The sequence below is a fragment of the Emys orbicularis genome, chromosome 3 (assembly GCF_028017835.1).
Source record: "Emys orbicularis isolate rEmyOrb1 chromosome 3, rEmyOrb1.hap1, whole genome shotgun sequence".
Classification (NCBI taxonomy): Eukaryota; Metazoa; Chordata; order Testudines; family Emydidae; genus Emys; species Emys orbicularis.
Window position 1 is genome coordinate 145,589,116 of NC_088685.1, and position 12,140 is coordinate 145,601,255.

Here is a 12,140-nt window from a genome sequence, read left to right on the forward strand (position 1 = left end):
TCAGCTACATGAAAAAACTACATAGACCTGCATGTCATTAGCATACTACTGGCACTGCAGGCTTTGTCTTTTTGTGGGCAACAGGTAGTCATTTCAGCAAGTCTCTGGTCCTGATTAAAGGTCAGTCTTTCCTGCCAGAGAAATTTTCAGAACCAGTCTTCCCTTTGCATGGGAAATCTATGATAATGCTTCAGCAGGTAGATACCACCAGTTTTGTTGTGCTTTGCTTTTTGTGCAAGCAGTGGTGGAGCAAAGCAAAGGAAAAAATGCTGACGTGCTGCATCAATCCACTTTGAAATCTATCCAGAAAATACAGTTCCTCAGCTGAGGCAGAATGAGGTGCTCCTGCAAGTTTAGAACAAGCAATGTGGTAAACAATAAGTGACGTAGAAAAAAATCCAGCAATTCAATGCCATTAAATCTGGGAAGTGGAACTTGTTCTAGAAATGTCAATGCAGAAAACATACCCATATAGTGTTATCAATTGTTTTCCTTTAAAAAAAATTGTTCTCATTTTGTTCAAAATATTTCAGAAAGAATCAGAATAACTTTACTACTTTTGGCCATGGTTTGCTTTTTTTCTGATAAACCACTGATGAAACAAAAAAGAAACTGGTTTATTATTTCTAACACTATCTATCTTAAAGTATCACTATTTAGCTTCAAAATGCATATTTCAATCAAACACTGAAGATACTTTACATGAGAATTGATTGTTAATACATGGAAGGAAGTTGTGAAATATGCTGCAACTAGCAAAATACATGCAGATTTTCATTTTTTAAACTACAGTAACTGGCCCTGTGGTTCAGCAGGCAACTGCAGACCAGTTTTGTGCCTGTGCATTTTCGGAACAAGTACATTTGGAACAATTAGTAACTCCCACTGACTTCAGTGATCATATACCATTTTTTCCACAGGACCTCATTCTGTGCACAAGCTGGACCTGCTTTGGGGATGAGTCACGGCTGTATAGTGAAGGAAGCTGTTGTTTGTAGGACTCCTGCCTCATTTGTTGCAGGAGTTGGAAGGTTTGTACCTATTGTAGATCTGGGGAAAATGGCAGGCCTAGGTCCTTAGCCAGGGGGGAGGGACCAGTGGACCTGGGCCACAACTGAATACGGGGGACAACAAATGAAAAAACAGAAAGGTAAGTGAAGGTCATAGGGTAAAAATTAGGGAACCAGAAGGGGACACTGAGCAGAAAACGCCCGACAGCACCCATCACTCTTCAAAGGCATCTCAGGAGTGAGTGGATGCCACTCAGAGGAACTCTGCCTGGACGTGTGATTGGACGAGGAAATAAAAGTAGGCCCCACAGTTGCAGAGCACCCCCTCACCCAGCCAGCTTCCTCTTCCTCATATGATGGATGGTCATCTTGGCCAACGCCAGGAGGAGGTTGAAAAGTAGATCTCACGACTTAGTGGGATCACAGATGGGGTTTGCCAAAATCAGGAGGTGCGGGGAGAAGTACACCCAGAATCTCAATAAGAGATTCTGGAGGAGCTAGAAGAGGGGCTGCAACCTGACGCAATAGATGTGTACCAGGGTCTCCCTCTTGCCACAAAAGGGGCAGGGGAGTTTGTGAACCACACCAGGTACACGCCCGTGTTTGTGGCTCTGTGAAAGAGCTGCCAGCTTTGGAAGGTGGGTAGTGAATGAGGCCAAGGATTGCAGGAAGAGAAAGGACTGCCTCATTGTTAAGGCAGCCAAATGCTGCCCTGGAGAACTGGATTCTATTTCTGCCTCTGCCACAGAGGTTCAATGTCACTTAACAAAACTTTTCAGAGGTGGTCACTAATTGTGTTGTACAGGCAACCTTAATTCTGGCATCTTCTACTTTCTGAGTTCTTGACTTTGCACCAATGATCTTTTAATGTAGTTTTTTTGTGTAATTATACTTATAGACCCCTGGAGAATTTAAGACTGGATGTCTTACTAAAGGATATTTTCTATCTCAACCAGAAGTTATGGGCTTGATGCAGGAATTACTGGGTGGAATTTTATGTCCTGTGTTATGCAGGAGATCAGACTAGAACAGGGGTTCTGAAACTTCATTGCACTGCGACCCACTTCTGACAACAAACATTACTACATGACCCCAGGAGTGGGGGGCCAAAGCCCCACTGCTGCAGGCCGGTGGGTCAAAGCCAAAGCCCAAGGGCTTCATCCCCAAGCTGGCAGGGGGCCTGTAACCTGAGCCCTGCCACCCAGGGCTGAAGCCCTCAGGCTTTGACTTCGGCCCCAGGCGGTGGGGCTCAGCCCCCAGCAAGTCTAAAGCCAGCCCTGGTGACCCCATTAAAATGGGGTCCTGACCCACAGTTTGAGCACCACTGGACTGGAAAATTGTAATGATCCTAAAAATCTATGACTATACAGGGCTTGGTCTAACTTCCACCGAGGCCGGTGAGGGTGCGTCCACTGACTATGAAAGGGAGCTGGATCAAGTTCACATAAACAGCTACCACTGAATTACTCCAGTTTTGTGTCAAGTCCAGTTTCAATGGAGTTACACTGTAATAAAACCATGAGAAACAGTCATAGTACTTTAAAAATATTTTGCCAAATTCTGCCACCTTTACTCAAACAGAATAGCACCTGACTTTACAAACACTTCCAGTGAAATCAGTAGGACTACATGTGAAATATGAACTTGAGAGTAAGGTACTAATCAAGGCATGCCATTGAATTTGGCCCATTTGGAGCAAACAGAATCTTGCTACACATAGACACTAATCCCACAATGAGTTTTATAGGGGTAAACTCATGAACCAACAGAGTTTATTGCAGGATTAAGATCTTACTTTCATGTGCTTTAAAAAAGTAACTGTAACCAAAGAAACAGCTCAGACTCCCTTTGAAACTGAGAGATATCATAAACAACAAACAATAAATATCAAACTAATGCTATAACTACAAAATACAGACAGAAGAGTACATTCAATTTAAGAGGCAAGACCCAGTAAATTTCAAGTTTAAATAAGTTTCCTCTCCCCAAATGTTCAGAAAAAAATATAATACAAATTTTCATCTCCAACAGGGTTACACTAAATATTTGATATTTTTATTTTTAAACTACGCATTGTGCTTACAGGAGGGCAAAATAAAGGTTAGGCAGTATGCTAAGGTCTAAAACATAAAGTAATGAAAATATGTTTTTGACACCTTTCCAGTTGGCGGAGTTTAGCCAGGAAACATGACCATTTTTTATAAAATGTACTATCAATCACAACTGAAAATTCAACATTTCAGAACATAATCAGAAGAGCTGCAGTCAGCTTAACCTATGCTGTTAAAGAACATTTTCCACTGTAAATTTTATATATATATATAAAAACTGAGATATTTTAGTGCTACTTACGTAATAGTAGGATCCACTTGTTTGTAAGCGTGGGCTGCACATGACCCACAGTAGGTATATCCAGCATGTCTACAAAACACATATTTTAAAATTAACTTTTAGGTTTAAGACTGAGAACAAGTAGCATATTAATATTAGCAATCTAAAAAGAAAAACTTGTTAAGAGAATGATCAAAACATCAACTTGTGAAATAAGAGCTGGCAAGTATTAACCAGGGCTGACACTTTTAAAAGGCAATATTAGGTATATGTGGGATGTGCTGGTTACAATATGTTCTAAACATTTATTTTTGAAGAAGTTCCACTGTTTTCCTTATGAAAGGCTATTTAAAGTAGTAACAAAACTGACAGCTTATTTGAAAATGGCAAAAGAAATTGAAATCTTTGTAAGACAAAAAACCTAAAAAAAAAACCCACAACACTGAAGGTTAACTGGCACATGACATCCCAGATATACTGTACATATTGTATTTACTACTATTTATAGGCATTGTACCTCTCATTGCTAAAGGCAGCCCTTGGCACTAACTAAGCTGTGTTACTTATCTAAGATACTATAACAAATCCATGGTCACCTAGGTCTTCATGTTTGTCAATATGCTGCACACCATACAACTGTACATCATTAGCACTTTGTAGCAACACAGAGGAATGAATAAGAAGAAGGTGAAAGCAATACCTATATTCTAGCACTAAAGGACTACTATATGTGATGGGAAGCAAGTGGGAAAGGAAGCGAGGGGATGTACCTTGGCAATGAAAGGAATACATCTGCCAGAGAATAAATGGGTGTGGGGTAAATGCATGGAATCTAGCACAGTAATGGTTACAACTATTGGGAAATTAAATGAGAGGAGTGGGGTTGAACCCAGTCATTTCCTATCACACTCTATGGCCATCACTGGCTGAGGAGATGCTCCTTCCCTTTCCTGGTTTTCCAGACCCATCATATGCCAAAAGGTTTCCAGTCATTTAGACTACTTGTTTTGAATCCTATGTCTAGATCTGGTGTCCACACTTTGAAAAGAATGTTGAAAAATTGGATAGGGTTCAGAAAAGAGCTACAGGAATGATTTGTGGTCTGTAAAACACCTTTCAACAAGAAACGTAAGGAGATCAATCTTACAACAGAAGTGGTCTATAAGCATCTATGCAGAGAGAAGATATCTGACAGTATAGGGTTCTTTAATTTAGCAAAGGCATAACAAAATCCAATGGCTAGAAGTTGAAGACAGAAAACTTCAAACTGGAAATAAGAAATTACCAGTGAAAGCAATTACACATTGAAACAAGCTTACACAGTGAGTTGGAAATCCTTTAAGTCAAGAGGGTTTATCTTTGTAAAAGATATGCTGCAATTCAAATTATTGGGCTCAATGCAGGATCACTGGGTGAAATTTGATGGCTGTTATGCAGGTCAGAGTAGATCACAATGATCCCTTGTGATCGTAAAAATCTGACTACCTAGTCTGTAATTTCTCTCTACACTACTTATTTCATTCAATGATCTCCATCCATTTTTATCAAGGAAGGTAAGCAGCGCAGTCCCATTTTACAGGGAAGAAAGCAGAGACACTGATAAATGAATGATTTTCCCAAGGTCACAAAAAGAATCAGTAGCAAGGCTGGAAACAGAACTCAGTCTAGTATCTGTCCACTTGACCACACTGTCTTCCATAATGTTTGCAGGATTTGGGTCCAGTTTCTTACTGTAACTTCTGTAATATTGTTATAAATATACATCAAGCATTACATTTAAATAAAAGTCACTATAACCAAATTATCCTACCTTAACATATCTTTCCCATCTCATAGTAAACTGGATTGGCCTCATTCTTTTATTCTGTCATCTTATGTCTCCTCTGCCAATTCTACCTGAATGTGTTTTAGAAATGGCTAGCTGTTATTTTTCCAATCTATCCTGCAGATAGAAAACTATATAGGGCTGCATGGCCAGTCTAAGATTTTATTGCTATGTTAATAGTTTTAAAAACATGGCTAGGCTTTTTGCAAAATAGCTGTGCTCTTTTTATTTTCCTATTTGCTATGTTACTTTGGTAGTTCAGACACTTGCACAAGTGTTTATAAATTCTGCAGTAACTGTTATTCCTGCAAACAATACAATTTTATGGCTCTCAGTGTCTTTGATGCTAGTATATGATATAGTCCCAAAAGGAATAAGAATATACTCCTGACCAAACTACAACTGTTATTTCCAGTATCTGTTCACCCTCCCTATGGTTTGCACTAGAAGTGATATTCTTTGATCTTTGCATGGGGCTAAGGTTCAATCAGAATGTGTTCACTGCTTTCACAGAGACTGAAGGAACACAAGGAAAACTGGGTTAAAAGATTTCTATGGCCTGACATTACTTCACCACTGCAGTGAAAGTTAAGAACTTTTATAGTATTTAATAAGGGCATGATCTTTCAGGGTACACCTCTACCCCGATATAATGCGACCCGATATAACACGAATTTGGATATAACGTGGTAAAGCAATGCTCCGGGGGGGCCGGGGCTGTGCGCTCCGGCGGATCAAAGCAAGTTCAATATAACGCGGTTTCACCTATAACACGGTAAGATTTTCTGGCTCCCGAGGACAGCGTTATATCGGGGTAGAGGTGTATTTAGTTCATGGTCCTGTTTGACCATTGAAAAGACAACTATCTCATGCATTACCTAGAAGTCTAGAATTAGTCAGTGTCACTGCTCTTTTGGACAAGGAGGAATATTAATAAGCCACTTTTTCCTGCTATTTCAAATGTCTGAAGAGAATTAGCATTTGGGCTTAACTGTATCTAGCTTGTTCACAGCCCAAAGAGTAACTTTTTTGAAAGCATGGTACAAATTCTATTTAATCATTCTGAAGGCATTTTTCAGATGCAGACATACCAAGCAGAGTCATACAAAGATTTTTCTAGAACCCCAATCAAATATTATTTTAAAAACATTTAAAACTGAAATTCTTATAAAGAAAAAAAATGGAAGCAAAAAAGGATAAACCTGAACTGATCCACAAGTCAAAATGCACATTAGTATAAGATGTTTACAGAATCTAGGTAGCCATTATTATTATTAATGTACCAATTCTGTGCTTGGTGCTACACAGACAAAGAAAGAATCGAAGTCCCTTCTGACGACTTTGCAATCTTTTTACTATCACTCTACTAAATCACCTCTGAACTGGCTTGTAGGAACAAACCTTTTTCTGGGAAAAGGAATGCATTTATTATCTCATCTGTCCACAGAAACTAATAATCAATCACATATTATACTGTGTACAGGTTTTATGCCTCAGTTTTCATGATATTCAGAGTATTTTCAGTGGTTTTCAAACTTTTTGTATTGGTGACCCGTTTCACACAGCAAGCCTCTGAGTGAGACCCCTTTATAAATTAAAAACAGGGTAGGGGGGGTTAATTTAATGGGGGCTTAGGGCTGTCAGCCCCATGGAGCTGACAGCTCGCGACTCCCATGTAACCATCTTGCAACCCACTGAGGGGTCACGATGCCCAGTTTGAGAACCCCAATTTAATTGGAGCCCAGTCAGCATACTACTTAGGCAAAAAACAATACTTTAAGAAAGATCTGAAGAAAGGACTTAATATCGCAAATGTTAAAATACAGATATGAAACTTACGGTGCAATAATGGCTCTAGCAGGTCTTTTTGTAGATTGTACTTGAGAAAGCCAACCTTCTAGTTGTGCATTCAGCTGGGGTCCTACAAAAATACAAGGAAATATTGGAAAAAATCAAACAATCTAGCACAGTTTAAAATATAACCAAGTACAATCAGTAATCTTAAAATATTACCATGAGATTTAAAACCATTATAAATAAAATCAAAGGTTTGTGTTTCAAGACTATAAAAAATAAACAAGCAAACAAAAGTTATAAAAGCAGCATGGCCCATATTGCTTAAGGTCATGTCAGGAACGTTTTAGCCTCCAAAACTATAATTACTTCATCATTTGCGCAACCGGTTTGTTCTTGTTCGGTGAACAGAAGACATACACATAATGTGTGCAGGGCCACAACTATCACTGACAATCTCACAAGGGGGTGATGATATACACTCAATTAGTTTACTTTGTTAATTATCTACTGTTTTAGATTTCAAAATGAATAATCAGAACTATGTGGGCTAGAGAAAACAGTATGAACAAAATGCATGTGACCAAAGGCCTTAGCTACCAAGTATTACTGATTAAATATAATTTCAAGGAGGTGGCCAATGGCTATGATACAGTTGTTTGTTAACGATCCCTAATTGACTATATAGCAAACTGTGAGCTAGAAACCTGTAAAGCAGATACCAGGCTGTCTAAAGTGAGAAAATTCCAGACATATATTAAGAAAAAGTACAGTATTTGCAGTAAGTTTAGAGTTCAGTAAACAGGCCTATAGAATCAGTATTCATACCATTTAATTTAATAGTTTTCATTTTAGGGCCCAATGCCACAAGCTACTGAGCACCCTGACAGGTGCTGAGCATTCGCAACTTTACTAGCCCTTGTAGGTTATAAGAAATCCTTTCAATCAGAGATGTTATTGGCAACATTAAGAAAATACGTTTTAATATATTTACATCAGAGTACTCTCTCTTGGTATAAAACTACTCTTGGGAAACTGATATTTACCATATTATAACACAATATTCTTTATTAAAGGAACACAATTAACTTTTTAAAAATTTCACTTCCATCTGAAAAATGTTTACTTACTATTGTTACAAGTAACACATAATATACTATTATAACAAAAAGAGTAAAGAAATTTTTTTTTTTTTTTCAGTTTACCACATGCATTTGTCTAAGTCACTTTCACTTGCAATGTATTGTACAGAAAATCAGTTCCCCTTGTTTGTGTCACAAATATTGGCAGGGAAACTCAGGGATAGATGTAGCATCTGAAACAATTTTACAATCATTTTTCAATCTGACTAGATTTCAAGTTGACAATTTCTTCAAGGATTTGTTTAGACCTCTAAACAACTTAAATGGAGGCATGCAGCCAGCATGACAGCCAGGGCTTGTCTTCACTACAGGCTAAATTGGTGCTGCTGTGATTGATGCAGTGGGTATCAATTTAGCCGGTCTGGTGAAGACACGATAAGTCGATGGGAGAGTGCTCCTGTTGACTTCAGTACTCCATCTCCCAGAGAGGTGGAAGCTATGTCGACGGGAGAACGTCTCCCGTCAACATAGCGTGGTGCAGACACCACTGTAAGTCAATCTAAGCTACGTCGACTTAAGTTACATATCTTACATAACTTAACTAGCGTAACTTAAATCGACTTACCTTGTTAGTGTAGACCAGGCCCCAGATCTTGAAAAATCCTCTCAGCCACTCACCAGTGGCAACAGAGTTTTCCCTAGTGAGGGGAGAACCTCAGCCAGCAATTTCTGCAAAATTCAAGCTACCACTTTATAATTAATCATTTTCTACATTTACCGTTGATAAGAAAATCTTCCAAATATGAGATGGATGTAAACCAATGAACTGTTAGCTTTCTCAGTCTGCAGATAGCCCAAATGCCTCTGCTGTGGTTCACAGCTTTACCAATGAGCAGAAGAATGACATTTTTTCACTGATGTAATACAGTACTTACTGGGCAGCAGTGAAATTGTCAACAATCGCTCCAATCTCACAAGGTTGTTTCTGCTGCTTGGGACCATTATGAGCATCAGCAGAGACAGAATTATCTAAAAATGGAGGCTGATGAAGGAATAGAGTAGAATAGACAGACCTCTCGTCCTATCCTCTTCTCAGCAGCCAGGAGGATAGACTAAAGTAGCAGAGAGCCACTACCATTCTATGCAATGAGGAGGCTATGGAGGAGTGGGAGAGGTAGAAAGCTCTCTCTCATTTCCAGCAGTTAAATAGAATTAGGGCTTCAAATTTATCAAACCCCTGCAAAGCCTAAAGCTGATACAAAATATGAAGCTGCCCATACCCCCCCAAAATAAAGTAAAAATAAAATAAGGGGTTCATTGATAGCACACTGGCAGAAATCCAAGCACCCTCTCCCTTCCAAACAGGTAGGAGCTGAATTGGGGGTTGGCTTCTCAGCAGGGCATAGTCTCTCATGGGGCCTTGATGAGGCCCCTTCTTTTGCATCAACTTCTGGTTCCCAGCAAATTTTTCAAGCCCTGCTACTAGTGATGGGCAAACCTCAGAAGGTTTGATACTGATACGCACCCAAAAGCTCAAATGCTTATTCAAGTCTTATCCAGACCTCTTGATGCTGCAAACCTGGGCTGGTAATCTCTCAAGGACAGTCACTCTTATATGATTTTAGCACTTTCATCTCTGGTCCAGACCAGAATTGGGCAGTGCAGAAATACACAGAAATGAAAAAATAACTAAGAAGAAAAACTAATCAAAATTTATCAAACTCAAAAAAGGTTTGAGTCTATAGTTTCAGTTTTGGAATGGGTCTCGTAATTCAGTTTACCTAGCCTTACATATTAAGGAAGAATAATAACAAAATAACCTTATAACTAGGGATCACTTGAAAGTTCTAAAATCTTGCAATTGATAGACAGATGTCTAACATACTTACATACTTAGATAGCTACACAGGCTATAAAATGAGAAAGATTAAATAGGCTGCAGAGCACTATATAAAGACAGGATTGCATGCTGCAAGTAAAATATGGGTGTTGAGTCTTAACGTCTGTAACTGAGTACAGAAATTAATATCAATTTATTGTCCAATTATTGGCTATATCTTAACATCTTAAATATATTAAAACATTTACATTTACAAAGTAGCAAGTGGAGGATGGAGTTGCACAACTAATATACTATACACTGTATAGAAATTTAAAAAGTTTGAGATAAGTACTCAATTATAATCATAACTGCTCATGCATGTATTGACAGGTAAAGGACAAAGTCAGCTTAGGTGGTCCCACATGCATATGTACCAATTTTTCTAATTATACCACACATATCAGGAATGGCTCCTAAAATTGGCTGCCAATTTCGACTAGCAGATTTTAGTCAACAGACTTAAAGGGCTAGATCCTTAATAGGTATAAATCTGGCTAGCTCCATTGAAGTCAATAGAATTATATCATTTTACACCAGTTGAATAATCAACCCAAGGAGTAATGAACTTGTTTCAAAGATTTTCTAGAAGAATTTCCCCAAAAGTCTGGTTGCATTTTCAGAAAACAAAATTAGCTGCTTGGTAAACCTCTGGGTTGGCATATTGTAGTTAAGGCAACACTAGAATAAGGTATCTCATGTTTTGCTTAAACAATTATTACATTCATGGGCTCTTAACATTAATAAAATCTTGGAAACAGCTATTACTAAACACAACCAAAAGTCTCATGTCTACCAGGAGGATTACAAGTAATTACCGTATATACTCGATCATAAGCCGGTTCATTTATAAGCCGACCCCCCCCAAGATGGATAAGTAAAAATGGAAAAAATTTTATAACCTGTTCATAAGCTGACCCTATAATTCAGGGGTCAGGAAACTCTGGCTCCCAGGCGATCAGGATAAGCCGCTGGTGGGCCGAGATGGTTTGTTTACCTCGAGCGTCCGCAGGCACGGAGGTAAACCTAAGTAAACAAAGTGTCCCAGCACGCCAGCTGCTTACCCTGACGTGCCGGGACAGCAACTGGTGGGGAAATTTTTTGGGGGGGAGAAGCTGGGAGTCAGGGGAGTAACCCCTGTGACCACCCCTCACATGACCCCACCCCTAGCCTGGGACCCCCACACTCTCCCCATCCCATCCCTTCCCACCTTATCTGGGGAGGGCCAAGGGAGGATGTCTCTGACCTGGCTGGAGCTGCTCCGGCAGGCTGGGCCGCGCGGCTGCAGTCTGCTCCGGCAGGCCAGACCGGGCGGCGCGGCTGCAGCGTGCTCCGGAGGGCGGGGCGACGCGGCCACAGCCTGCTCCCGGAGCTGCACCTGCTTCGGAGGCTGGGGGGGGAGAGCAGCGTGGCCAGAAGCGGAGAGACTCTGGCCCCGCCTCTTCCCTTCTTTCTCTGCTGGCTGTGCTGCCTCTCCTTGCTCCCTCTGTTGGGGGGAGGGGCTGTGTCCCACCTCTCCCTCTCTATACCCGTTCATAAGCCGACCCCCTTCTCTGGTGCTTCCCTTTTTTACTAAAAAAATTCAGCTTATGAACGAGTATATACGGTAATCAACCATAATGGTGAAGCAGCAGTGTTAAAGCAGACACACTTGACTATCCAAAAGGTTACACATGCACTTTTATATTTTCCCCCTTTCACCCACTCTTTGAAAACTATCTTTTCAGAATGTAAATCCTGACTTCTTATACGATTGTACGGTACCTAATGCATTTTGGGTGCTACTGTAAAAAAAAATGAAAATAAAATTATATTGTGTCCGCAGAGGAGCAGTAGAAAATGAGAGAAAGGAGATCCACTGAACCAACTGAAGTCAGTCTAATAAAAGATACTACCTCACCACCTTGATTCTCTAATATAAGCGGACCGACACAGCTACATCACCACTGCATAAAACACCCTTTTCAATAAAGAAAGCCAAATGGCACTGTGATATGTTACAATCCCTCTGACTAATTTTAATTATACATGACATATTTATAGGAACAGGATATTAATATTGATCCAATCAATTAATTATATTCTCAGGTCACAAAGTGACCCTTAATGTGACTTTATAGTTAAACATTTTAAAAAGGTTTTAAAGGTAATTGCTTAGCTAAAGTCAAAGAATTCATCTGAAGTAGGCATGCAAACAAATATAATTTTTGGAACCAAAG

The 12,140-nt window shown here is 39.6% G+C and overlaps 1 protein-coding gene across 1 annotated transcript in view; it reads right to left on the bottom strand.

Moving 5' to 3' along the window:
• Nucleotides 1-12,140, bottom strand: part of MEMO1 (mediator of cell motility 1) — a 55,938-nt gene that overhangs the window by 17,085 nt on the left and 26,713 nt on the right. The window contains exons 2-3 of the mRNA XM_065400842.1: nt 7,006-7,087; nt 3,363-3,431 (exon numbers count right to left, since the gene is read on the bottom strand). Of these exons, the coding sequence (XP_065256914.1) occupies nt 3,363-3,431; nt 7,006-7,087 (151 nt within the window). The remainder of the gene's footprint in view (nt 1-3,362; nt 3,432-7,005; nt 7,088-12,140) is intronic.